The sequence below is a fragment of the Pituophis catenifer genome, unplaced genomic scaffold, assembly GCF_029215685.1.
Source record: "Pituophis catenifer annectens isolate HBS135680 unplaced genomic scaffold, rPitCat1.0.hap2 SCAF_5, whole genome shotgun sequence".
NCBI classification, from domain to species: Eukaryota; Metazoa; Chordata; class Lepidosauria; order Squamata; family Colubridae; genus Pituophis; species Pituophis catenifer.
In genome coordinates, this window is record NW_027256885.1 from 45,948,914 (window position 1) to 45,976,555 (window position 27,642).

General features: G+C 42.1%; 1 protein-coding gene across 1 annotated transcript in view; it reads right to left on the reverse strand.

Annotated features, from left to right (window-relative positions):
• The window catches only part of LOC139317673 (matrix metalloproteinase-25-like), a 91,984-nt gene that overhangs the window by 27,834 nt on the left and 36,508 nt on the right, over positions 1-27,642 (reverse strand). The window contains 3 exon segments of the mRNA XM_070944752.1: positions 16,885-16,956; positions 16,959-17,051; positions 20,879-20,961. Coding sequence (XP_070800853.1) covers positions 16,885-16,956; positions 16,959-17,051; positions 20,879-20,961 — 248 coding nt within the window.

Here is a 27,642-nt window from a genome sequence, read left to right on the forward strand (position 1 = left end):
TGCTTGATTAATGTCAAAGAAGCTGCTTCTTCGAACTTCAGATCTAGATGGTGCATGTGTCAGCGGTTGACAAATACACCTTATCTCCTATTTGGAAAGGTGGTTGGAGAGACCGGCGTTTGTCGGCCTGGGCCTTATATTTTTCCACTGATTCAGCTAAAGCTTTCTTAGTATTCTCCCAACCCTTTTTTAATGAGGTCATCCATTCTGTTAGGGACATGGAAGTGGGCGGCTCTCTAGGCAACTCAAGCATCAGCACAAAATCCATGCCCATAGTTATCTGAAAAGGAGTCAACCCAGTACTGCTGTGTACTGCATTATTATAAGCCACTTCTGCGAACGGTAATAACTCAGCCCAGTTTTCTTGTTGATAATTTACATAACATCTAATGTATTATTCCACCATTGCGTTCAATTTTTCAGTGGATCCGTTAGTCGATGGGTGGAAAGCTGAGCTAAGCCCCTGGGACGACCCAATGGACCGCAGGAACTCCTTCCAGAACTTAGTAAACTGGACCCCGCGATCTGATATTATTCTCCTTGGAACCCCATGTAGTCTGTAGATATGCTTCATGAAAAGCATTGCCAGCTTCTTGGCTGAGGGTAGTTCGTTGCAGGCAGTGAAGTGTGCTTGTTTGGAGAATAAATCAATGACAGTCCAAATCACCTTGTTCCCTCCACTGTCAGGGAGCTCAACTATGAAGTCCATTGCAATCTCCTCCCAGGTTTTGGTGGGTTCGGCCATGGTTTGGAGAAGCCCAGGGGGCTTCCGTGGTCTGGACTTCATGGTGGTGCAGGTGGCGCAGCTTTTAACATAGTCCTCTACATCAGCTTTCATTCTTGGCCACCAGAATTGTCTCCTAGTCAAATGGAGGGTTTTTAAAAATCCAAAGTGGCCCCCTAGTCGAGAATCATGACCCCTCTTTAACACCAGGAGTCGCATGCTGCTGGGCACATAATTCTTACTCCCCTTCCAAGCCAATCCCTCTCTTAGGGTTAGGTCCGTCTGGTTTTCCTCGAACCAAGAATCAGTTGAGAGCGCCGCTTTTAGCTCTGCTGTCAACTTGTCTTCAGGGAGGTCGGAACCACGGCACATTTGCACTCTAGTGCGGGCTTGGGCTGCTGGCTGAGTCTCAGAGATCATGGCATGAACTATCTTTGTCGGCTGTCAAACTGGGGCTTATGGGAGAGAGCATCAGCTAATAGGTTTTTTCCCCCCGGAATGTATTTCAGGTTGAAGTTAAAGTGTTTGAAATACTGAGCCCAGCGAACCTGCTTGGGGGAAAGCTTCCGTGGGGTCTTCAGCGCCTCGAGGTTTTTGTGGTCAGTCCACAATTCGAAAGGCTCCTTAACACCCTCTAGGAAGTGTCTCCAGGATAGGAGAGCCCATCGCACTGCAAAAGCCTCCTTCTCCCATACCGCCCATCTGCACTCAGTGTCTGTTAACTTTCTCAATACCTAAGCACACGGCATTAGTTCGTTTTGGGCATTCCTTTGCAGTAGAATAGCAGCCACCACCACATCATTCATGTCAGCCTGGACCACAAATGGTTTATTTGGGTCAGGGTGCTGGAGGATCAGCTCCACTGCAAATCGGTGTTTTAATTGTTCAAAGGATTTTTGACAGTCCATTGTCTAAGCTAGGGGTTGGCTAGGTTTTGGCTTGGTCAGAGATGGACTGGTTTTTAGTAATTCTGTATAGGGGAGAGCAACCTTGGCGAAGGAAGGGATGAATTGTCTGTAAAAATTTGCAAACCCCAGGAAGCTTTGAAGTTGCTTATGGGTTCGTGGGGGTTGCCAGTCTAGCACCATCTTCACCTTCCCCGGGTCCATTTTGATTCTTTGATTCGACACCCTGTAGCCCAGGTAGTCCAAAGACTCCTTATGGAACTCGCATTTTGACAGCTTTACATAAAGTTTGGCCACTAGAAGTTTTTCAGCACTTGCCTGACTAATTTGACATGTTCTTCCATATTTTCGCTGAATATAAGAATGTCACCCAGGTAAACAAGGACCCCCTTATACAGGTGCTCATGCAGAACTTCATTGATCAGTTGCATGAAGACTGCGGGGGGCCCTTGGAGTCCAAAAGGCATGAGCCGGAATTGGAAGCTGCCCAGGGGGCAGTTAAAAGCAGTCTTACATTCGTCTCCCTCCTTTATGCGAACCCGGTAGTAGGCTTCCCTTAGATCTAACTTGGTGAAAATCTTGCCTTTTGACAAGTGGTTCAGCAAGTCTTTCATTAGTGGTAGGGGGTAGGTATTTTGTATACAAATGTAGTTTACACCTCTAAAGTCCACACATAATCTCAGCCCCCCATCTTTCTTCTCTTTAAACAATACTGGGGCGGCCACCCTGGATTTCGCAAGCTCGATGAACTAGGTTGGCGTCAATGTACTTCCTCAACTCGGTCATTTCAGCAGGCATCTGTTGTGGCTCCGTTACCTGAGCCTGTGTCATCAGCAGGAGAGGACTCTGAGAGTGAAGGAGAGGAGTTGGCAAGGCCTCCCTCTCCAGGACCCTCCTCTCTGGCAATGCCTTCGGTGTCCACCAAAGGTCAAGAGATAGGCCCGGGGCCAAGCACGTCCACGCAGCCACAGGTGGACAGTAATGAGGGAGATGAGTCTTGGCTGGATCCTTGGCAGCGTCGCAGAGATAAGCGCGCGCAACAGAAGAAGAGGCGTGCCAGAGATTAAGCTGAGTCACTGGACCACACCCCACAGGGTATAAAAGGGGGTGAGGTGGCCATTCAGACTCTGTGACAGACAAAACTAACTACTAGCGAGTCACATTGCATCTTTGGAAACAACATTATCTGCCTTGGATTTAATTACGGACTGGACTTGACAATTCTTGAACTGTGTGTATTTTGTTTATGAGTAAAGTCTTGGCAAGCAGCTACTGGGTTGCTGCCAATCCTCTTATCGAAAGAATTTGGTTGTCTGCCAGTTTATTTAACCCCTGGCTGTCTGTTTGTGTGCGTGCGTGTGTGAGACGGGGACAGAACAGCGTCATGGAGTACATCCTGGGTTTTGGCAACTTGGTTCCTGGTTCTAATTCGATGGCACAATCTGTGGGCCAATGACGGGGGAGGAGGTTACATTCCTCCTCGCTAAACGCTTCGGCTAAGTCTGTATATACCTTAGGAATTTGGGGTTTGCCTGGAGGCCTGTCTGAATCAGGTCCGCCTGATTCGCCAGTTGCGTCCCTTTCTGGATCGGGACTCGTTACGCACGGTCACTCATGCCCTCGTCACCTCCCGTCTGGACTATTGTAACGCTCTCTACATGGGGCTCCCCTTGAGGAGCACTCAGAGGCTCCAACTGGCGCAGAGTGCGGCCGCGCGGGTGGTGATGCGAGCAACGTGGCGCTCCCATGTAACGCCTCTCCTGCGCGAGCTGCACTGGCTCCCGGTGGTCTTCCGAGTGCGCTTCAAGGTCTTGTTTATCACCTTCAGAGCGCTCCATGGCTTAGGACCTGGCTATTTACGGGACCGCCTGCTGCCACCAATAGCCTCCCACCGACCAGTATGCTCCCATAGAGAGGGGCTCCTCCGGGTGCCGTCGGCCAAACAATGTCGACTGGCGGCCCCCAGGGGGAGAGCCTTCTCTGTGGGGGCACCTACGATCTGGAACGAGCTCCCTCTGTGGGGGCACCTACGATCTGGAACGAGCGAGCTTAAGACGTTTTTATTCCATCAAGCTGGCCTGACCTAAACTTTTCCTCTTTTAAATGGAATTTTAAATTTGGTTTTAATTTATTGGGGTTTTAAAATGTCTCAGCCAAATTTATTTAATTAGTTTTATCTCTATTTTAAATTTTGTATCTACATGTTTTATCTTATGGCTGTTCACCGCCCTGAGTCCTTCGGGAGTAGGGCGGTATACAAATTTAATAAAATGAAATGAAAATGAAAATGAACAAGCAGCTGCTGTTTCTGGCAGCTGGCTCTTATGGGTAGGCTGTTCCTTGGGAGGAGGGGCAAGGGGTAGTGGGCCGACGCCCATTATGATTTTCCGGTATCCATCTTCCCATTTGATGGTGGGGGCCCATTTGTCCAGCCAAGTCAGGGCCCAGTATGACAGATTCTGACATCTTTAGGGTTACTATAAACCGTATAAATTCATGATGTCTTCCAATTTCTAATCTAACCAGTTCTGTAATATGGGTGGTGGGGACCTCAATTAATGTCCCATCCACCTGGTGAAATTTAATTGGGCACTTTAAGGCTCTTGTTCTGATCCCCAATTGTTCAACAATTGGAAGTCCAATTAAACATCTGGTGCAGCCTGTATCTATTATTGCTGGCAGTTCTCCTTGCTCCCCTATCTCTGACACCACCAGTTTCAATTAATTGAAAAGGGGGGGATGGGTGAACTCACCATTGGGTCTTCATCTCTGCTAGATTCGTCGGGAGGGGCTTCTTTGGCCGGAGGTTCCTCGCTCTCTTCAGTGGGAGGGGAACCTCTACGGCTTGTCTGGCAAATCGACTGGTGTCTGGGGCCTTCCTTGGAGCCCTTCTGCCTCGAGCGGCTGTGGCAGGACGTTGTTGCGGAACTGGGGCAGGGGCCAGGTACTCAGAAGCTTGATGTCCCGGTTGTCCACACCGATAGCATTTAATCGCCCCTGCCAGTTGAGGTGTGTGTGTGTGTGTGTGACTTCAGCAGGCTTTGAAAGGGGTCGTCTAGCTAAAGCTCTCCGAGGAGGCTTCTCTGCTGGGATTTTGCGGTGGGGTGAATTTCTCTGTCTAGAGCTATGGACATGGTATACCAGTCGTGCAGTCACTCAGGCACCCCCCAGACCCCACAGGCTGTTCTGACTTCTTGATCAATGGCTTCTTTAAAATAGTGTAGGAGTATGCGGTCCGGCCAATGCCCCAGGTTCCCTGTGACCTGTCTAAAGTCCCATACAAAGTCTTTTATGGGTCGATTAACTTGCTTCATCACATTTAGTATGGCTTTGTTTTCATTTATTCGATCTGGGTCTTCAAATCTGGCCCGGAGCAGCGCAACAAACCCATCGGCATCATTTAGTTCCGCAGTGCCCTCATTGTGCAGCTGGGCTATCCATTCAGAAGCCTCCCCTCATTCATCCCATCAGAAATCACCGATACCAAGTCCCGGTCTGACTCATATTGGTCTCCATACTGATCTACATGAGCCCAGACCCTGCTGAGGAAGTAAGCCAGTTTGGCAGGCGTACCATCAAAGGTTGCTCTGAAGCAGGGTGGCATTGGCCTCGTTGGTTGATTGGGCCCAGCAACGGGCAGCTGAGCTGGAACCTGTGGCGGAGCTGCTGCTGGTTGCTGGACTCCAGCCGGCTTCTGGGGGAGGGGGGGGGGCGGCTGCTGAGCTGCTTGTTGGGATGCGGGGGGGGGACTCCAGCTAGCTGCTGGATTAGCCCCCCCCCCCCCCCGTGGTGCCGGGATTGTTGGGCCATATTGGGGCCATGGGGATCCCTGGAAAATTGGAGCAGACGAAGCTGGATACCACTGGCACTGGACCCACCCCTGGCCGGGATAGAATCCCCAGCCTGGGGGGGATACATTCAGCAGGAGGTAGCACAAAGGCATGCTGGTGAGGGGGCCCAGCAGTGGGGTTTCGCATTCCCCATGCTGGCTGTGTCTGATGTCTCCCAGCTGCAGGATGGCCATGCTGTGCTGATCCGCTCGTTTCACCCCTGGCCGGGTAGAGAGGTGCCTGCGCCCCGCTAATTCCTCCACCAGGTCCTGGATCGGGGAAGGTGAATGTAGGTTGTGCTAAGCTCCATCTCACTTGAGGGGGTTGGGAGTGGGGTGCATAACTTCCCACTTCCATCTGTTCAAAACTCTCAGGGAGCCCAGTTAACGATTGGCTTCACGATGGGAGCAACAGGTTCCAGTCCTGGGAGTCTCCGGATCCCATAGCTGTCCCTCTTTTCCACTCTGGCTCATGGGGCGACTTCATTGAGCTGGGAGCAGCACTATATCCAGGCGGTCTCTCTTCTGGTCCCCTTTATGGAGTTGGGTCAGACTGTTGTGGTCCACCAGCAGCCTGCGGAGCTGGCAGCAGAGTCGGACGGTGATGAGGCTGAGGAAGAACATGGGCTTCCTCAGTGATGAGGAAGTCCTGGAGGCTGGGGAAGGCCCGGATGAGGGCTCTGCATCAGAGGCAGAGATGGGGCCAGGGCCATCGGGGAGTGATGTGCAGACTTCGGAGCCTCCAGAGGCTGACAGTAGAGAGGCAGAGGAACAGGAGGAGCTGCCAGAAGGCAGGAGCCAGAATATCAACTACGTGGGCCTGGGTCACAACAGTTTGTTTTCTGGCCTAACGAGGATAATTAGTAACAAACCTTGATCATAATGAATCAGCTCCGTGCCGAAAACGCACTCAGCTCCAAGCTCCAGCTTCTCCCCCTCCCCGTAGAAGATGTCATGTTGCCGTGCCAGACAGGTTTGACGGCACTCAAGCCATGTTTCCTGCTTTTATGGGACAATGCCAGCTTTTTATACTCTTCCATCCCTCTCTCTCCTACTTCCTCCCTTCCACCTCTCTTCTCCTTCATCTCTCTCTATTGCTGTATTCATTTTCAATTTAATATTTTCCACTGTGGAGTCCAGGCAGGCCTGATCCCTTGTCCTTTTAATTATTAACAGTATATTTCATCTTGTTCCCTTTTTTCCTTCAGATCTTTACTCAAACAATCTTCTAATCCTTTGTTTTTTTTACTTTTACCCATGTACTTTTTCTGCTTTACTTCTTGCAAGTATAACATTTAAATCATTTTTATCAGTTCAATTTCATTCAGTTTTACATTCAATTTCAATTATTGAATATATTTCTCAAAATATCTTAACAATATATTTCCACTTATTCAAATATATATTTATAAAGCGCATCTTAATCATTTCTCATTTTACCCAATCCAATTAGTTCTTAAAATATTCTTAATTTGCCTTCTTTTCTCTTTTTGATTGTTTCAGATATATAGTTTGAAATATTCCAATTATTGCATTTCCCTCAACAAGTTTATTCATATTATTAAAACCTATCATTCTATAGACCTCCAATATTATTAAGCATATGATATTTATTACAGTTTCTCTAGTTTTCAGTAGAGCATATTTAAAACTTAAAATATAGAGTATAAATCTTATTCCCTTTATTTCATACAGCTCTATACTCCCCATTATTATTATTATTATTATTATTATTATTATTATTAATAATAATAATAATTGAATTTTTATACCGCCCTTCTCCCGAAGGACTCAGGGCGGTGCACAACCACGATAAAACCAACAGTAAATAAAAGTTAAAATTAATTAAAACAAATTAAATAATCTGGTTGAGAACATAATTAAAAACTAAAATTTCCCAATTAAAATTCAAATTTTTTAGGCCAGCCCAGCTTGCTGGAATAAAAGTGTCTTGAGGGCCTGGTGAAAGGTGCGAAGGTCGGGGATCCTCCGTATCTCCGGGGGCAATTCGTTCCAAAGGGCAGGTGCCCCCACAGAGAAGGCTCTCCCCCTGGGGGTCGCTAGTCGACACTGTTTGACTGACGGCACCCTGAGGAGTCCCTCTCTGTGGGAGCGTACTGGTCGATGGGAGGCTATCGGTGGCAGAAGGCGATCTCGTAGGTACCCAGGTCCTAAGGGTTAATTAATTAACCCTTAATTAATATCACTGTTTTATCTTTTTTTCTTGACATTAAACTCATCTATTAAATTTTACAGTTCTGAATATATTTTCATTTCTTTCTGTCTTTCTGTCTTTCTCCTTTTCTGCCCTATATTTCCCATTGTTTTTGCTTTTCCTTTCCTTTTTCGTATCTTTTCATTGTTAATCCCAATGTACTTATTTTGTGTTTTAAAATCATGAAATCTTTGCCCTTTATTTCCCATTGTTTTCCATCCCTTTTCCCTCTTTCTTATATTTCCACTGTAAATCCCAGTGTAATCGTTTATGTTTTTAATATTTTTTCTTCTCCTCCACCCTCTTTTCTTTCTTTGCCTTTTCTTTTTCCTTCTTCTTCCTTTCTTTTGTATTTTAGAATTCTGCACTCTCCTATTCTGCCCTATATTTCCCATTGTTTCTCCTTTCTCTTTCCTTTTATGTGTCTTTTTATTGTTAATCCCAGTATACTTATTTTGCATTTTAAAATCATAAAATCTTTTATTTTGTCCTTTATTTCCTGTTATTCTCCATCTCTTTTCCCTCTTTCTTATTGTTCTGTCCCCAACCACACGCACACACACCAACAGACGTTCAAGAGTTAAAGACCAAACCAGCCGGCAAAAATCCTTTTCCTTATGATAATGGAACTTGGCAACAACCTAGTGGCTGCCTGCCAAGAGTTTATTATTTACAAAGAGGAGAGATAACTTTTCCCCACTCCTGGTACATCAAAAGAAACAGCTCAATAATTACGGAGTCAATCAAGTCCAGAGATAATCCAGCAAAAGTCCGGCAATGCAGAATGGCGTGGAAGCTTTCAGCTTTGTTCGTCACAAGGTTTGACTGGCCACCACGCTCCCTTTTATATCCTGTGGGGTGTGGTCCAGTGACTCAGCCTAATCTCGGGCACGCCTTTTCTTCTGTTGTGCGCGCTTATCTCTGCGACACTGGCGTGGATCCAGCCAAGACTCATTACCCTCATCACTGTCCATCTGTGGCTGCGTGGACGTGCTTGGCCCCGGCCCTATCTCTTGCCCTTTGGCGGACACTGAAGGCATTGCCAGAGAGGAGGGTCCTGGAGAGGGAGGCCTTGCCAACTCCTCTCCTTCACTCTTGGAGTCCTCTCCTGCCGATAACACAGGCTCAGGTAACGGAGCCACAACACTTATATTTCCACTGTAAATCCCAGTGTAATCATTTAATTTTTTTATATTTTTCCTATTCCACCCTCTTTTCCTTTTTTATTTCTTTTCTTTTTGTCCATACTTAATATTACAATTGTTTAATTTTCCATAGTCAATCTCTTTGTCTTTGTTTTCTTCGTTACCCATCTCTCTTTCTTGTTTCTCATTAGTCATTTCCTTTTCATCTTCAGTGCATTCTAACTCAGTCTTTACATCCTCAAATTTCGATTTTCCATGCAAATTAATAATCATTTCCTTTATTTCTAAACACATTGTCTTTATCAGTTCATTAAGTTCCTGTTCCATTTTATTCTTTCCGGGTTGATATTATTCCAGTTTTAAGTCACATTAAGGTCTTTCTTTTTTAATCATCAAAGTGTATCCTCTTTTTTTTTTTTTATTGAAAAAGTTTTTCAAATACAAATTTTCCCCCCTTTTTTCTCCCCCCTCCTCCCTAACCCCCCCTCACCACTCGTCCCCCTGTGACTTCTTCAAAATAAAATCCAACTTCGTAACAGATTATATAATATTTTACCATCCCCTTGCTCCATCCCTCAAATACTGACCCTTTCTTTCTAATAGTATTATTACATCCCCCTTTTACCATACATTTCAAAATAACATTCTACTGTAACATTATATAATACCTTCTAGTTTAGCATAATAACATTATTTTAACTCCCAATTTAGCAATAATCTGCCCTTTTTCTCCTCCCCCATACATATATCTATATATTAATATAACATTTATAATATAACATAATATAACATTTCAAAACAACCTTCCACTTTAAGACTATATAATAAATCCTATTTTAACATTTAATCTTTAATGTATATTAATATAACATTTCAAAGAAGCCTTCCCCTAAAAAGCTATATAATAAATCCTAATTTAACATTTAATCGGCTCTATCCATTTCCTCCACTCCCATAAATGTGTCTCTTAAACATCCCTTTTCTTAAACTAAACGATCAATAAACTAACCTGTCTCCACCCACTTTCCTACAAAATTACCATACATAACAATTCTTAATATCTTTATTCTTCTACCCACCCTACTAAAAAAAAATATTCCCTTATATAGATAAAATCAATGACTTTAAATTTATAATCCATATAATATAATATCTTCTTTGATGTCTCTCCACTGGATTGTTAACTCCATCGCCCATATTAGGGTAACATAGCATCCTGATTGCAACAGAATGTTCAAAAAAAAATCCTCAGTTATCATCTGCCCCCATCAACAATAAATATCTTCATGTATATAAAAAAGGAAAACAACCACCCGAGTGACATTATAATTGTATTCCATATAATATCTGTAGTAGTGGATTTCTTCAGGATTATTAATTCCCACCATCATAATGGGGTAACAACCAGATCTTCTGCATGCCCCAGCATAACTCTCTTGCCATATAGCTCAGGATAAGCATGGTATATTTATCAAAAAAAAAAAAAAAATCCAAAATGGATAATTCCAATCCAACAATTTAAGGCCCTTTTCACATCCCAAAATTACAGCACTGCAGAGGTCTGTCACTCTCCTCAGGATAATATTGACCAATACTTCGCCTCAACTATCTTTTCATGTATTCAGTCATCTTTTAAATAACTGGCTTCACTGTTGCCTAATTTATAAATTTTTGTTTTTGCGAGATCTATTTCTTTTTTTCTTGACTTGTTGTGGGTTTGATCTCCATCCTAATTTCCTTTCTACAAGTTGTATATCGACTGATCGGTTTTCATTCTGATTTATAGCTTGATCTTGTTGGTTTTGCTTTTGTGACTCATATTTCTTTTCTATAAGTTGTGTATCAACTGATTGATTTCCATGCTTGTCTGTGACTTGATGAATCATCACATTAGAATCCAATGCCACATCTCTTTTATTTGTGGATAATCCAGCTGAGGTATCTAAAGAATCCAAAGGCAATTCATCTACAGAGGCCTCTGTAGCTTGATTTTTTTCCTTTATTTCCAACTCCTTCTGCTTATCTTGTGTTGTGCATAAAAAAGTTGAACTCATTTTCAAAATTTTTTGGTAAAATTCTTCCGCTTTTTCAACAGTATTTAATTGATATCTTACTCCTTGATATCTCAATATTATACCAACTGGAGTGTCCCACCTGAATATAATATTTCTCTTTTTAAGCTCAGTCACCAGAAAACCAAATTTCTTTCTTTCCAATAACATCTTAGGTGGTAGCTCTTTGTATATCCAAATCTTTCTTCCAAACAAATGCAGAGTATAATTAAAAGATTTTTGTACAATATTATTTCTTATTTCTTTGTCTGTAAAATAAATCACCACATCTCTTGGCAATTGCCTTTGCTTTGCAATCCAGGAGTTTATTCTATAAACTCTGTCGATCCTACAAAATATTTCCTCAGGATGAACCTTTAAGATCCCAGCCAGAATTTCAGAAGATATTTTTCTTAAGTCATCTCTGTTGCTTTCCTGTAATCCTCTCAGTCTAATCGCATATTCTGTGAGATTATATTGCATCATTAAAACTTCTTTTTCAATCCGTTGTTTTATATTTTCTGCATTACAAGTCTTATAATCAGCTTCCATTTTAAGTTTTTCTTCTAAGCTATTATCTTGAGTGTTTATCAAATCATTTTCAGTTCTTTGTATTTTATTGTCCAAATTATCCTCAATTTCCTCCATTTTAGACTCTAATAAGTCAATATTTGTACCCAACTTCATAAGAATTTCTGAAAAACCATTAGTCACTTTTACAATCTTTCGTTGCAAAATATCAAACTTTAATTGCACCATTTCTTTAATTTCCTGCTTAAATTTTTCAAAGTTCTGATTCACAATCTCATCCCTTCTTACAATCTCCTCCAAGAGAAATTCAATTATATTAAAATCAGTTTTCTGAGTCTGTAGGTTTAGAACTTGTTCATGTAGTTTATAGATGGGGAAATCCCCCCCCACTGCTTGTTTGTCTAGCTTTGTAAGTCTGAACGCCATATTTCCACACAGACAAACTCTCTTAGAAAAGGAAAGAAAAACAAAGAAAGAGAAAAAAGCTTCTTTCCAAACAAGATCAATACCAAATCTCCAGGAAAGAGAAAACACAAAAGTGGAGCTTTTTCTTCAATTGTAGCCAGGAGTATTTATTCCGCTACTTTGTGGCTTAATAAGAAACGGAAGGACTTTCCCTTTTCAGCTTCCCTGCTCAAACTTCGGCAGTCGCCATTTTAAAAGTTCTTTTTTACTTTGTTCAGTATCCTTTACAAAATAAATGTAAATACTTGCGATTTAGGGTCACAGGTCCAGGTCCCGATCTCATCCTCTTTACTTAGTCTGTTAATTATCTTGAAAAGCTTGTTTTCGTCGCCTTGCTCTGCAAAAAGGCAGAGGTCTCCCAACGCCCGGAGCGAACGGCGAGTGATAGAGGGAGCCTCATCCGCTCACCCCCAAGAGTAAAAAAAAAAACTCTGGAGGCTTCGCGGAAAGCTCTACCTACACTCACCTGCTCTATCTCACATTTCCTCCTGGAAATGGAGTTTTTCGAGCCGCCTTTCCGTTGTAAAGGCGGCTCTTTACAGGCGATGGGGCCGTCTGGCAGCGACGAGAAGCAAGCAGGAAGTCAAAGTGTATCCTCTTGTAGGCAAAACATATCTTCCTTAGTTCTCGCCAGTTATCGTTTTAAAAGTTCAAGGTTTTATTTTTTTTTCCCTCGCTTCTTCAAACATTTTTTCAAAACAGACAATTCCATGTCATGCTCTTCTTTCTCCTACAGATGTCTCTCTATAATCCACTGTTCCACTCAGCTAATTAACAAATCGCCATTTTATTTGTAATCCACATCCGTTTTTACCGAGTCAAAAAAGAGAAAAAGCCAGTTTTCCAGTTCTTCTTTCACCTTTATATACAACCAATCAGTTCATAATTCAATCCAAATTAGATCCAAGTTACAAATTTACATTTCCATTTATCAATCACTGCTAATTCTTTGGTCAGGATTCTTCTATGGCGTGCCTATCATTCTCACTTTCTCTCGCCATCCGCCATCTCCCCCTGTCGCTATTTAGCAGCTATTTACAGCCCAGTTTTGGAAAGGGCTGATGATGGCCTTGGATGTGAAAATCTGCCTATGTTGTGGCCCGTACACGGCCTGTGCGGCTGGTGGCTGATTCGGACAGCGAGGAGGCTGGTGTGGTGCTGCGCCAGCAGCCTGTGCAGCTGGCACTCGAGTCGGACAATGACGCTGGAGAAGATGTGGTGCCAGAGGCGGGGATTCAGCCAGGGCCTTCAGAACCTCCAGAAGCTCCCTTAAGTGAAGAGGATGAAGAGGAGGAGCCTCTTCTCGATGCATGGGCACGCAGAGCTGCCAAAAGGCAGGAGTGGCTCCTCAGGAGGAGGTCTCCTTGAGAGTAAGACTTGGGGCTAATTGGCCACTCCCTTAGCCTATTTAAGGAGGAACGTCGACTGAAGCAATTTGCAGGGAACAACTTCATTCACTCTTCTTCGTGCCTCGATCTTAGTTCTTTGCAAATTGGTTCTGGGCTTTCTGCCAACCATAGTAAGATTAAGATTATTTATTCTTTGGATTCTTGTAGGCTGTTAAGAAAGTTAATTAACAGCCTTTGTTTGGAAAAAAAACTTATTTAATTTAGTAAAACTAAGGTTTGTACAGACTTTGTGTGTGCTGCGTTCTTTGGGGTCCATAGCTCGGGCAGAAGAGCCTATCATCGGCACGTCATCCGGAAACCGATGGTGGGACTGAGAGAGTTATCAGCATTCTGGAGCAATACCTGCGCTGCTTCGTGAACCAGAAACAAGACAATTGGTCAAACTATTTGGCAGTAGCAGAGTTCACATTTAACAACTCGCAGCACACCTCCAAGCAAATGACCCCATTTCTGGCCAATATGGGATATCATCCTCGGTTCTTTCCCCTCACCCAACTCGACTCCCCGGTACCGGCGGCTAATGACTATCTGTCAGCATTTGATTTAATAATGTAATTCTAATAGTAGTTTTAAGACTGATTGGGTAGATGCAGGGGTGACATTGTAATGTAATTTTAATCATATTTAATTTGTATCTCAAATTATTGTATTCTATTCTGATTTCATTCTAGATCGTATTTTATTCTAATTCCATTTTAAATGAAATTTAAAATGAACACATTTTAAATCGTGTTTTATTCCTATTCCAATTTCATTTTAAATTGTTTCTAACAAACTTTTCTAAAAATTGTTTCTGGAGCTCTGCACTTTGATATGGCCCAAGGGCTAATCAATAAATAAAGACTGATTGATTGACTATCTGTCCGAGTTGCAGGCAGTCCATCAGTTGGTGCGACGGTATCTAGAGAAAGCCAAAGAGGACTATAAGAGAGTTGCGGACTGATCTCGGTGGGCAACGCTGCCATTGGCTGTGGGGGATTGGGTTTGGTTGTCCACCAGGCACCTTCCATCAGACCGGCCAGTCAAGAGGTTAGACCACCGGTACCTTGGTCTGTTCCCTGTGGAGGTGGTTATTAACCCATTCGCCTACCGTCTGACCTTGCCACGCTCGATGCGGGTCCACCCTGTCTTTCATAGATCCCTCCTTGTCCCAGAACGACCAGCCTGTCCGCTCCGCCAACCTGACCATCCCCAACCAGTGCCACGAGACGGAGATGAACCACCTGCGTACGAGGTCATCAGCATTCGGGACTCCCAGTGGCTGAAAGGACAGTTCCAGTATCTCATTGAGTGGAAGGGATATGGGCCGGAGGACTTCACCTGGTAGGATGCGACCTCTGTACATGCACCTCTCTTGGTGAAAGCCTTCCATCACCAATTCCCGTCATGGCAGCATCCAGATCGTCAGACCCGGGGGAAGGGCCCTGCGGTGAGGGATAGTGTTGTGGTCCGCCAGCAGCCTACGGAGCTGGCAACGGAGTCGGACAGCGATGAGGCTGAGGAAGAACATGGGCCAGTCCTGGAGGCTGGGGAAGGCCCGGATGAGGGCTTTGCGTCGGAGGCAGAGATGGGGCCAGGGCCATCGGGGAGTGATGTGCGGACTTCGGAGCCTCCAGAGGCTGACAGCAGATAGACAGAGGAACAGGAGGAGCCTGTTCCTAGTGCACATATGAGAAGAGCTGCCAGAAGGCAGGAGCAGCTAAAGCAGAGAGGACGACTTGGGAGTAGGGTCAAGAGATGATTGGCCCCTCCCATAAGGCTTAAAAGACCAGCAACGGCTCTTGGCCTCTTTGCCAGAAAACAACCATTGAGAGAATTGCTTCTTGTTTGGCTGTAGTTATTTCTTCTGTTCCTGAACTGTTGCCAAGAAAAGCCTTTGGCAGTTTGCCTAATTATCCCAAGGTCAGAGATAAACTAAAGACTGGTGTTTTGAGGACTTTGCTTTCATTTAATTTAGAATACGCTGAGAATGAGTTAATTCTCAGCTGTTTTAATAAAATCTGTTTGTTTTTTGGAACTGTTTTGCATTTAGTATCAACTACGTGGGCCTGGGTCACAACACAGACCGGCAACTTTTCCAGGAATCTGACTCCTTGGGCTAAGCGCCTAGCCTTCGGGCCTCCTCTGCAGCCTCAATGGCTCGCACCATTTCTTCAGAAGGAGAAAGCAGGGTGTCAGTAAATCCTTGAGCATCCGTCCCCATGGCCCCCTCTGTGATCTCTCCTTTCTCCTCCATTTTCACTGAGTCTTTGCACCACCCAAGGTTTAGGTAGATGCTGGGGCTCAGCACCCCTGACAGCTCCCTTTCGGGGTGCTGTTATGCTTTAAGGGGGATTCAGGTTAATGTCAGCGTTCCAGAAAAACCCCAACTCCAAGTAAAGACTCTGAAGCAAGCATTTTTCAAAGTTCTATTTACTAGAATAGGTAAACTGGCACATCTAGGAAAACCCGAATCTGAGAGGTCCGGGTTTTCCCTTAGTAAAGCAAAACCCCCAAAACCATCCCCTCACTCCTCAGTCGATCACATGCTCCAATCAACCACCGTCCCATCTCGAGACATCACTCCGACCACTCCTTCTCCAGATGCAGGATCGCCCTGACCTTGACTGACAGGAAGAATGCTATTATGTCTACAGACAACCCCTCTACTAAATCCCACCTCCTACTTTCTCACACATGAGAAGGTGGCAGCATGGAAGCTTCCAGCCTCATATGGCTTCCAAAGCTGACAGCATGTATGTGCACTGCACACTTAGCTACTCCAAAGTACATAGGCATGACATGTATGTGCTACACTCTCCTAGAGGTGTGTTCTCCCTATTGCTGTAGGGTAATGTGTTGGAATGTAGTCTGCAGTCCCAGGAGGGAGGGGACGCTTCACAGAGAGCAAAGAGACAGGAGCTTGGAATGTCTGGTAGACAGGAAGAAGGCCAAGACGGACCCTCCCAAGCAGTTCACAGAATATATATTTATACAAATAGTTGTTTTAGTCTGGCAAGATTCTAACAATAAAGAAACTCCCAATAGAAGAGAATATTTGAGGTTCAGGGTTGAATTATGGGGTCTTTGGTACTTTCCGAGCTTGGTTGTTTTCTTGCAGACATTTCATTACCGAACTACATAACTACATAACATCATCAGTGTTAGCCACTTGTACATAAACAGAGCAAACCCTTCCAGCACTAATGATATTACCTAATTGGGTAACAAAACATCTGCAAGAAAATAACCAAGCTCAGAGAGCAATAAGGACCCCACAATAAAGAAATTACTCAGAAGTAAATCCACGTGTCATTCTTGGTTTGTTGAGTCTGACAGTGAATAACTTTAATATTTGTATTGTCTGTATTTTATCTTGGCTGTTCACCGCCCTGAGTCCTTCGGGAGTAGGGCGGTATAGAAATTTGATTAATAAATAAATAAATAAATAATAAACTTATACATTTCTGGATTCTGAGTTGCAGATTAATTGAAAGATCTCAGCGTTTAAGATTTTCCTCTAAAAACTTGATATTAAGCTGGTTTTTTCCTATTTTAGCCTCCTTTTGCATTAGTAGACTATCCTTCCAAATAAATCTGCCACCTCCCATTGCCATCTTGACACACTCACCAATAAAGAATATGATCTGGCTATCATTGGCACGTTCATACGCAGCATCAATTGCCTTAAAATCTGGGGGAGTCCGTTCCAGAAGTGGAGGGTCTGGGCTGGCTCCATAGAAACCAGATTCTGGGATGGCTGTATCCTCCAAAAATGTTGTAAGGTCCGGCTATACGCTTAAGCTCTCAGTGAACCAAAAGGAAAGACTTAAACGGAGGCTTGAATAAGAATCAACATTTAATCTTTGATCAAAGACAAAAGGCTGGGTAAAACCATTCCAAACACATACAAAAAGATATGTATATGGGAGGGTTCACCTCTTCAGAGAAGATGTAACCACTTTTTATACCTTTAAAGCATCAGTTAGATCCCCAATTCTGGCCCCTTAATTTATGTTTTTGTATTCTTTGTTGCCCTGCAAAGGAATCTAAACTTCCAATTAGTCTTATCTTTGTTTACTTAATTGGCCACTTAGCGCCTGGCTCCTGAAGACCAGATCTTACCCAGATCAGACATAAATTAGGATTGAGATGTAAATTACCCCTTTGTTGATGGCTGGAGTTCCAACAGATACATACCATGTTTTTAGGTGGCACAGAAAGAGATTGATATGAGCAGGTCAAATGGCAGGGACATACGTTTGACAAATACCAGATACATTTCAGAGGCCTAATGACAATATGTTTGTAACAGGAGATACAAATAGAAAGGAATAATATATGTGATACAAAAGCACAATATATATGTTACAGGAACCTAATGATTACAGAATAACAAGCTTTTACTAAATCTAGTATATCAGTATTTTATATTCTATATTATTGTTTCCCTACAATGTCTTGCTGCAAAAGATTATGTGGTCACATTCAAAGAAACCAAAGTTGATGCGGGCAGCTGACCGTTCCCTTTTAAATCTCCTAATATTTCAAAATAATAATAAAAACAGACCGTATTGCCAGAAATCAGCAATTATTCATTAGAATTGCTGTGTTACCAATGGAGAGAAAGTAAGTAGCACTAGTAAATTACATAATTGTTGGCTGCAGTTTCCTGCCGCAGCAATCACAGCATTGCAACTCCAAAAGTCCACAAAACCATTTACTATGGGTTTTTCGATTTTACAGATAGTCCTCGATTAATGACCGATCCCTTAGCAACCACTCAAGTTACGACCAACCCAAAAAAGGGGACTTATAACCTGGATTCAAAATTCCAACAGTTGGGGCGCTCTGCAGTCATGTGATCAAACTTTGGATGCTCAATAATACAGCTACATTAACAGTTGATTCACTTAATAAATATGGTGTTCACTTAACGACTGCAGTGTTCGCTTAAAATTACAGTGTTTGCTTTAGAACCACTGCATAAAGGGGCGTAAAAAAAAAGGTCAGTCACATCATGACTGACCCATTTTATGACTGTTGTGATGTACAACTGCAGCGGGCAGGCTCCGTTATGGTCCTATGTTGAGGACTACCTATAGATCTCTGAGAGGAAAGGAACCCTTTCAATTCTGGTTGACCCACTGGTCATTTGCATGGTGATTCCAAAGCAAGAAAGAAGCATTAGGACCATGATGGCGAACCTATGGCATGCCCCAGTTCAGCTCCGCTGCGCATGTGCGCATGCCTCCCACTGGCCAGCTGGTCATTGGGTCTCTGCCATGCATGCGTGGGAGGGCAGGGCGCATGTGCGGGGGCCGCACGTGCATTGCCTTTTGGGGGTTCGGGCGCACGCACACGCATTCACACTCAGTCCGGAAAACATTAGCCATCACTGCATTAGGAGATCAGACTAGACTAGACTAGACTAGACTAGGATAGAATAGAACAGAAGAGAACAGAAGAGAACAGAACAGAACAGAACAGAACAGAATAGAATACAATACAATAGAATAGAATAGAAAATAGAATAGAATAGAATAGAAGTTCTGCCCCAGCTCCGGATCCCAAGGAGTGTGACACAGACAAAGCTCCAAAAACTCTGTTTAATACAAACAGACCCCTTTCAAAATGCAGGCTTTCAGTGCAAATGTCCTTATCAGCCTGCTATGAATTACAGAGAATAAACAAAGTCCGACAAGGGTTGGCAACCAGCCCAGAAACCAAGATGTAACAAGAAACTCACTCTCAAAATGCTCTGCGTAGTAATTAAATGTTGTTTCCAGCAGTGTTTGCTATCTGTGAGTGAACTTAAATAGGCTAAGGGAGTGGCCAATTAGCCCCAAGCCTTACTCTTGAGGAGACCTCCTCCTCCTGAGTAGCCACTCCTGCCTTTTGGCAGCCCTGCGTGCTCGAGCATTAAGAAGAGGCTCCTCCACTTCACTCTCTTCACTTGAAGGAGCCTCTGGAGGTTCTGAAGGCCCTGACTGAGTCTCTGCCTCTGGCACCACATCCTCTTCAGCCTCCTCGCTGTCCGACTCGAGCGCCGGCTGCACAGGCTGCTGGCGCGACACCACACCAGCCTCCTTGTCGTCGGGATCAGCCACAATCCGTGCAGGCCACTGACGGGCCACAACAATAGAATAGAATAGAATAGAATAGAATAGAATAGAATAGAATAGAATAGAATAGAATAGAATAGGCCAAGTGTGATTGGACACACAAGGAAGTTGTCTTGGTGCATATGCTCTCAGTGTACATAAAAGAAAAGATACGTTTGTCAAGAATCATAAGGTACAACACTTAATGATAGTCATAGGGTACAAATAAGAAATCAAATCATATTAGGAAACAGTCAATATAAATCGTAAGGATACCAGCAACAAGGTTACAGTCATACAGTCATAAGTGGGAGGAGATGGGTGATAGGAACGATGACAAGATTAATAGTAGTGCAGACTTAGTAAATAGTTTGACAGTGTTGAGGGAATTATTTGTTTAGCAGAGTGATGGCGTTCGGGAAAAAACTGTTCTTGTGTCTAGTTGTTCTGGTGTGCAGTGCTCTATAACGTTGTTTTGAGGGTAGGAGTTGAAACAGTTTATGTCCAGGATGTGAGGGTCTGTAAATATTTTCACAGCCCTCTTTTTGACTCATGCAGTATATAGGTCCTCAGTGGAAGGCAGGTTGGTAGCAATTGCTTTTTCTGCAGTTCTAATTATCCTCTGAAGTTTGTGTCTGTCTTGTTGGGTTGCAGAACCAAACCAGACAGTTGTAGAGGTGCAGATGACAGACCAATGGTGGGTTGCTCCTGGTTCTGTCCGGTTCCTGCGAACCAGTAGTAAAAGCGGCGAGAGGCTCCGCCCACCTGCCCGGACGTCACAATTAACGATCTGCGCATGTGCAGAAGCCCGTGCACGCTCCCGTTGCGAACTGGTAGTAAAGGTACAGTAAGTAGAACCCACCCCTGTGACAGACTCAATAATTCCTCTATAGAACTGTATCAGCAGCTCCTTGGGCAGTTTGAGCTTTGATATGTATTTTCATATCACAGTTCAGCTGTCAAAGAGATTCATTCATCCGTTTCCCTGCTTCCCCAGCCCATTGTACCAAAGCATCAGTTTTTTCATACATTCGACCTGAGCAGGCATCAGCCAGAGCAAAGCCTCTACTAGAGGAAGAGATTAAATCTGTCTCCTCTTTTTACAGAGGCAAAGCTAGTCTTCGACTTACCATTCATTCAGTGTAGATTCATTCATGCATCTGTTCAAAGTTACAACAGCACTGGAAAAAAAAGTGACTTGCTTGCTCTTATGACTCTTGCAGCATCCCTGAGGTCACACTTTCAAAATTAGAGCATTTAGCAACCGGCATCTATTTGTGATGGTTGCAGCATCCCAAGGTCACATGATTGCCATTTGCAACCTTCCTAGCTGGCTTCTGACAAGCAAAGCCAATGGGTGAAGCTGGATTCACTTAACAACTATGTGATTCACTTAACAACCGTGGCAAAAAGTGTCATAAAACTGAGCGGGATTCACTTAACAACTGCCTAGTTTACCAGCAAAAGTTCTAGTCTGGATGTAAGTCAAGGACTATTTATACGTGTCCGTGTTTGACTTACCTTTAAAGAAGAAAACTTTGCCAGAAATATTAGCAATAGCATCAAAGCCGGCTTTACAATGTTCAAATGCTGTCAAGGAAGGCCTGGAAAGGAGAAAGAATTAGTAAGAGGTCCAAGGGTGAAATGCTCCCGGTTCAGACCAGATCGCCTGATCTGGTAGCAATAGTTTGGAGAACTGGTAGCAAAAATCCCTGCTCCCCCCATGCCCAGCTGAGCCGCACAATCATCAGAGGATTTTTTTTTTACTTTTAAAAACATTTTTCTACAACCTCTTCGGCCGAAAAAATGCTTTTAAAAGTAAAAAAAAAAAGCCTCTGATGATTGTGCGGCTCAGCTGGGATCGTCAAAGGCATTTAAAAGAAAAAAAGCCTCTGCTGATCAGGCAACTCAGCTTGGCTCGCCAGAGGCATTTAAAAGAAAAAAAGCCTCTGCTGATCAGCTGGGATTGTCAGAGCCTTTTGAAAGCATTTTTTTACAACCTCTTCGCCGAAGAGGTTGTAGAAAAAATGGTTTTAAAAGTAAAAAAAAAAATTGGCCACGCCCACCCAGTCACATTACCCCCCCCCACCAAGCCACTCCCACAGAACCGGTAGTAACAAATTTTAGATTTCACCACTGAAGAGGACCCATTAGTTCACTGGAGTTAGGTTGAGACCAGCAGGACAAAATATGGCCAGTGATTTGAAAAGCAAACTTGGCTTTCCTCATTAACGCTGGATGTTTCTAAACCGATCCCAATAAACAAGACAACAACACTATTTGGCAGGGCAAAAAAGCGATAATAAAACTAAAACTGTTGCAAGATACTAGAATACGAGGAGGATTTGGCTTGCCTAATTGGGAATTATACTATCAAGCGACAAGTTTGATGTGGATCAAGAAATGGATAATGCTAAGAAATACTAGATTATTGACTTTAGGAGGACATGATTTGTTGTTGGGATGGCACGATTTTTTATGGTATAAGGGAACAAAAACGCAGGGGTATTTTAGAAGACATTTTATATGAGAGGCCTTGCTATTTGAGAGAAAAATGAATTATTCCTGTAAAAATCATAACCTAAGTAATGCCATATTTAACCTTCATATAACCTGATTTATATAACCTGTGAATAGGACATGCATAAGTGTTAAATGCAGAAAATCAGCATTTCCTTATAATAAGTGAAACAGAGAGCATGAACAAGAAAAAACAGCAGATTGGACTTCCGGTTTCCTCGTCTTCGGCGGCGGCGGCGCCTTTTGAAGCTCCGCCAGCCCCGCCGCTTGTAGAGCCGCTTCGCGACTAAGAAGCGGCTCGAAAACTTCAAAATCCCTAGGATTCTTGAAGAGAGATCGCAGGGCACAGGTTGAGCCCCTGCAACCCCCCCAGGGAATAGTTTCTGGGGAGGGAACAGGAGCGGCTCCCGTTTAACCTGCTGGAACTCCGGGCGGCGTGGGACAAGTCTGCTTTTGCAGAACAAGCCGGCTACAGGAAACTTCAAACTGAAAGGAAAGGAACTAGCCTTAATAAGCAGCATATTTTTACTTGAACCCTGAAACTCGGAATCGCAAGTATTAGAGTTTTCTTGGCTTTCTAATCTGAGTGAAAAAATGCAGATGAGTGAAAGTGAACTGTAAAAACATGGCGCTTAGCCCCAGAGTTAACGAGCTGGCGAGTGTGGATTGCTGAACTCATCTTGCTTTGTTACAAAGTTTCTAAACTGGTACGAAGTTGCTTCGCTTGTAACAAGAGAAATAAGAGAGAAATTTCTCCTTTTTCAATACTGGACTTTGCTTTATTTTAGTTCTTATTTGATTAAATCTGGGGGATTTTTTCAGAAGTCTTTGTGGAGGCGGGAGAGGAAGAAGAACTTCCCTTTTTAGTAAAACTAGCCTACGTGGCAGGATGGCCTCAAAGAAGCAGGAAGCGAAGGCAACAGGAGGTGGATCTCCCACACATAAAACACAGCCTTCCCCTGCACAACAGACACAGACTCAGAAAAAAGATTTTGATGTGGGAGATTTAAAAGAATTTATTTCTAAAATTTTGGATGATAAATTTCAAAAATCTCAACAGGAGATAGATGACAAACTTCAAAAGTCACATCAGGAATTTATGCAGGAAATTAATGAAGTTAAAGATATGGTGAAACAGAATCAAAACAAGGTGACCCAAAAAATATCAGAAGTGGCGTCTGGCCTGGCAGAATTTATTATTAAAGTTGATTCTAAAGTTGAAGAATTTAAATCAGAAGTTAATGTTAAGATGAAAGATAATGATTATAAAATTGCTGATGTTGACAATAAAATGCAGAGAGTTGAAAACGAAATCGTGATGGTACAATTCAGGGCAATGGAGTTTGCAATACGGCTTCGAGGAATTTGAGAAGAGGATAGACAGGATTTGAGACAGGTTTGTTCTGAGGCTCTGGCTAAGATTTTAAAAGTTAATCCTGATGTGGTTTCTCACAAAATAGATAAAATTTACAGAGTGAATTCTTGGGTGGCCAGACAAAGACAATTGCCCAGAGATGTGGTCATATATTTTACAGACAGAGAAATAAGAAATGACATCCTGCAAAAATCCTTTTACACTTCTGTGCAAGTGGGGGGCTCACAAATTGGAGTCTATAAAGAATTACCTCCTAAAATGTTGAAAACCAGAAAAGACTTTGGCTTTCTTGTTAAAGAATTGCAAAATCTACAGATACCATTTCGGTGGGACACCCCAGTTGGTATAATTTTGAGATACAAGGGAGAAAGATATCGTTTGAATACCGTGGAGAAGGCAGAGCACTTCTACACTACTACTCTTAAGGAAAGAACACCATCCCCACGTACATCTACAGCTTTGGAGATTAAGGAGAGTGATGAGAAGCAACCTCAACGAGAATTGCAAGAACAGTCTAAGCAGGAACTAGAGGAAATGCAAGGCGCAGAAGGAGGTTTTCTGGATGAGCCTTTGCTGGAATCTTCTCCAATCTTGGACCCGGTTCGGATGATCGAAGTTAAGGATCAACGTATAACTCGAGCTCAATCTAAGTTACTTAAACAAAAGCAACAACAACAACAGGAAAGACAAGACAAGAAGGGAGCTAAGACTACTATACAAGAGACTGGAGCCATGGGGGGAGCGACTCCGAAGATTTTGGATGATATTCGGTTATTCTGCTCTTTGCTCCAGAAGGATGAAGATGACGCTTAAGTGTTTATCTTGGAATGTGAATGGGTTGAATTCAGCACAGAAAAGGAAGAAATTATTTACATATTTGAAACAATTTAACAATGATATAATTTGTCTACAAGAAACGCATATTACAGTTCAAGATCAAAAATACTTGATAAACTCCAAACTAGGAATACATTTTATATCTTCAACGTTGCAAAAAAAGAATGGTGTGGTTATCTATGTAAATAAGAAATTTACGGCTAAAGTTATAGAAACTGATGAAGATGGTAGGTTTGTAGCAATTGAATTACTTACAACATATGGCCAAATTCTTTTGATAGGAATTTATGCTCCCAATCAACAACAGGATTATTTCTATAAAATGTTACATACTAAAATACTACAATGGGACTATAGATCTATTTTAATCATGGGAGACTGGAATGGAGTAATAGACTCTAAATTAGACAAAAGGAGTTCAGCGAAATCTAGGATTAGGTTACCTCAGACCTTTTTTGATATGAAAGAAGATTTGGAACTAAAAGATATTTGGAGAATACATAACCCAAAAGAACTGGATTATACTTTTTTTTCAGATAGACATAGATCCTTCTCTAGGATTGATTTCATTTTGTTGTCAGATGATTTACTTGTCAAGACAAAAAGAACAAAGATTTTTCCAAGAACTTTGACTGACCATAGCCCAGTATGGATAGAAATTGAGATGGACAAGATTGAGAGACGTTCTTGGAGATTAAATGAGAACTTGTTCAGATATGAAAAAAACACAACAGAACATAAAAAGCACTTGAAAGAATTTTTTGAAATAAATTTGAATAAAGGTACCCCAATAGAAATTGTGTGGGATGCAAGTAAAGCTTATATGAGAGGGGTGCTTATCTACATGAACTCTAAACATAGACTGATTCGACAAAAGAAAAGATCTGAATTGGAAATAGAAATAAAGAATAAAGAACAGTTACTTATTAAAAATCCAACAGATGAAAGAATATGCGGTGCTATAAAACTTTTGAAAGATCAATTTCAAATGCTTATGGCGGAACAAGTTGCAACAAACATACAATATGCGAAGCACAATACATTTTGTAACGCTAATAAACCGGGCAGATGGTTGGCTTACACATTGAGGAAAAAACAGAGTATACGGACTATTGATAGTATTGATATTGGAGGGAAAGAAATTTTTCAACAAAAATTAATTAAAGAAGCTTTTGTGGACTATTATACCAAACTATACGCCAAAGAGGAGGTGCAGAATGGACTTATAGGAAAATATTTAAACGATAAAAGAGTTACAAAAATTACTGATCAACAAAAGGAAAGAATGAATTATCCTATAACAGAGGAGGAGATAATAGTAGCAATTAAACAGTTAAAAACAGCCAAAGCTCCTGGCACGGATGGTTTGACCGCAGTGTATTACAAAACTTTGCAAGCTGAAATGGTGGAACAACTTAGAGATTTATTTTGCAATATTCAACAAGGGGGTAAAATACCCCCATCATGGACAACAGCTTATATATCTTTGATACCAAAAGAACAAGTCGGTCCTAAAAAACCAGAGAATTACAGACCAATATCTCTTTTGAATACAGACTATAAAATCTATGCGAAAGTATTAGCCAACAGGTTGATGCCAGTAATCCAAAAGGTGATTCATGATGATCAAGCGGGATTTATCGAGGGCAGATACATGAAGGACAATGTAAGGCAAGTAATAGATTTATTGGAATATCTTGAGAAGAATAAACAGATTCCTGCAGTGCTGGTCTTTTTGGATGCAGAGAAGGCCTTTGATAGAGTGGATTGGAATTTTCTACTAAAGACTTTAAAAAAGATGGATTTTGGGGATCAATTTATACAGGCGATTTCAGCAATTTATCAAGAGCAAAAGGCACAGATCATTATTAATGGAAGTTTGACAACAGAGTTTAAAATTGAAAAAGGAACAAGACAGGGATGTCCGCTGTCCCCACTTTTATTTATTTTAACACTAGAAGTCTTGCTAAATACAATACGGGACTCTAATATCCTGAAAGGTATAAAGATTAGGCAAGAGGATTACAGAATAAAGGCATTTGCAGATGATCTGGTTGTTACCCTATCACAGCCAATGGAATCAATAATCCAGATGAAAGACATTATACAAGACTATGGTAAAGTTTCAGGTTTTAGACTGAATCCAAAAAAGACTAAAATGATAGCTAAAAACATGACACAAGATCGTAAACATGAGCTTGAAAGGAGGGCAGGTTTTGAGATTGTACCAAAGGTAAAATATCTAGGAGTTCAGGTTGCAGAATCAAACATGAAATTGTTTCAAAATAATTATGAGGTGTTATGGCGAGAGGTGCAGAAAGACATGGAGACTTGGAAAAAACTGCAGCTGTCTCTACTTGGAAGAATAGCAGCAGTTAAGATGAACATTTTGCCAAGATTTCTTTTTTTGTTTCAAATGATTCCGGTGCTTAAAAGTGATAAACAATTGAAAGTCTGGCAAACTGGAGTGAATAAGTTCGTCTGGAACGAGAAAAAGCCGAGAGTGAAATTGAAAATTATGCAAGATGTTCCAGAAAGAGGAGGTCTTAAACTTCCAAACCTACAGCTATATTATGATGCAGCAGCTTTAACTTTAACAAGTGATTGGTTTGGAAGGAAAAAGGCTGGAATATTGAATGCAGAAAGTTTTGATCTTGAATTTGGATGGCATGCCTACTTATTTTATGATGACAAAGTTGATAAAGTATTTAAAAGCCATATACTTAGAGACTCTTTGATGAGAGTTTGGAAGAAGCACCGATTCAAATGGGATTATAAAATACCGTTATGGCTGGATCTTGGTCATATTTTGTGGAATACAAATATAATGTCACTCGGGGGGTTTTTATACAAAGAGGTTCTTTTTACAGATGCGGGCAGATGGCAGCTGAAGACATTGCAGACACTGTTGGACGAAGGGATTAATCTAACTTGGTTACAATATAATCAATTACAATTGAGATGGAAAGAGGACCAAAAAATTGGTATTATGTTGCACGAGGAAGAATTGGTTAGACATATAAAAGAGAAAGGTCCAATGCATATCAAAAGGCTTTATAATGTTTTGTTAGAAAGGGATTCAGAAACTGAATTAGTTAAAGACTGTATGATTAAGTGGGCACAAAATTTTGAAGAACCAGTGATGTTGGAAACATGGGAAAAAATTTGGGTTCAGAATGTTAAATTTACACAGTCACAGAATTTGAGGGAAAATTTCTATAAAATGTTTTATAGATGGCATTTAGATCCCAAAAAGTTGTCATGTATGTACCCTAATGTTCAGCCAAAATGTTGGAGATGTGAATGTTTGGATGCTACGTATTATCATGTTTGGTGGACCTGTAGGAAAGTTAAGGCTTTTTGGATAAAAATCTGGTGGGTCATGCAGAATGTTTTGAAGAAAAAAATTCAATTCTCCCCACAATTGTTTTTATTGGGTATAGTTAAAGGTTTTACATTGGGTGAAACAAAACTGATATTGTATATGATAACAGCAGCAAGATTGTTGATAGGTAAATATTGGAAAAATGAAGCCTTGCCCACTATTGAGGAA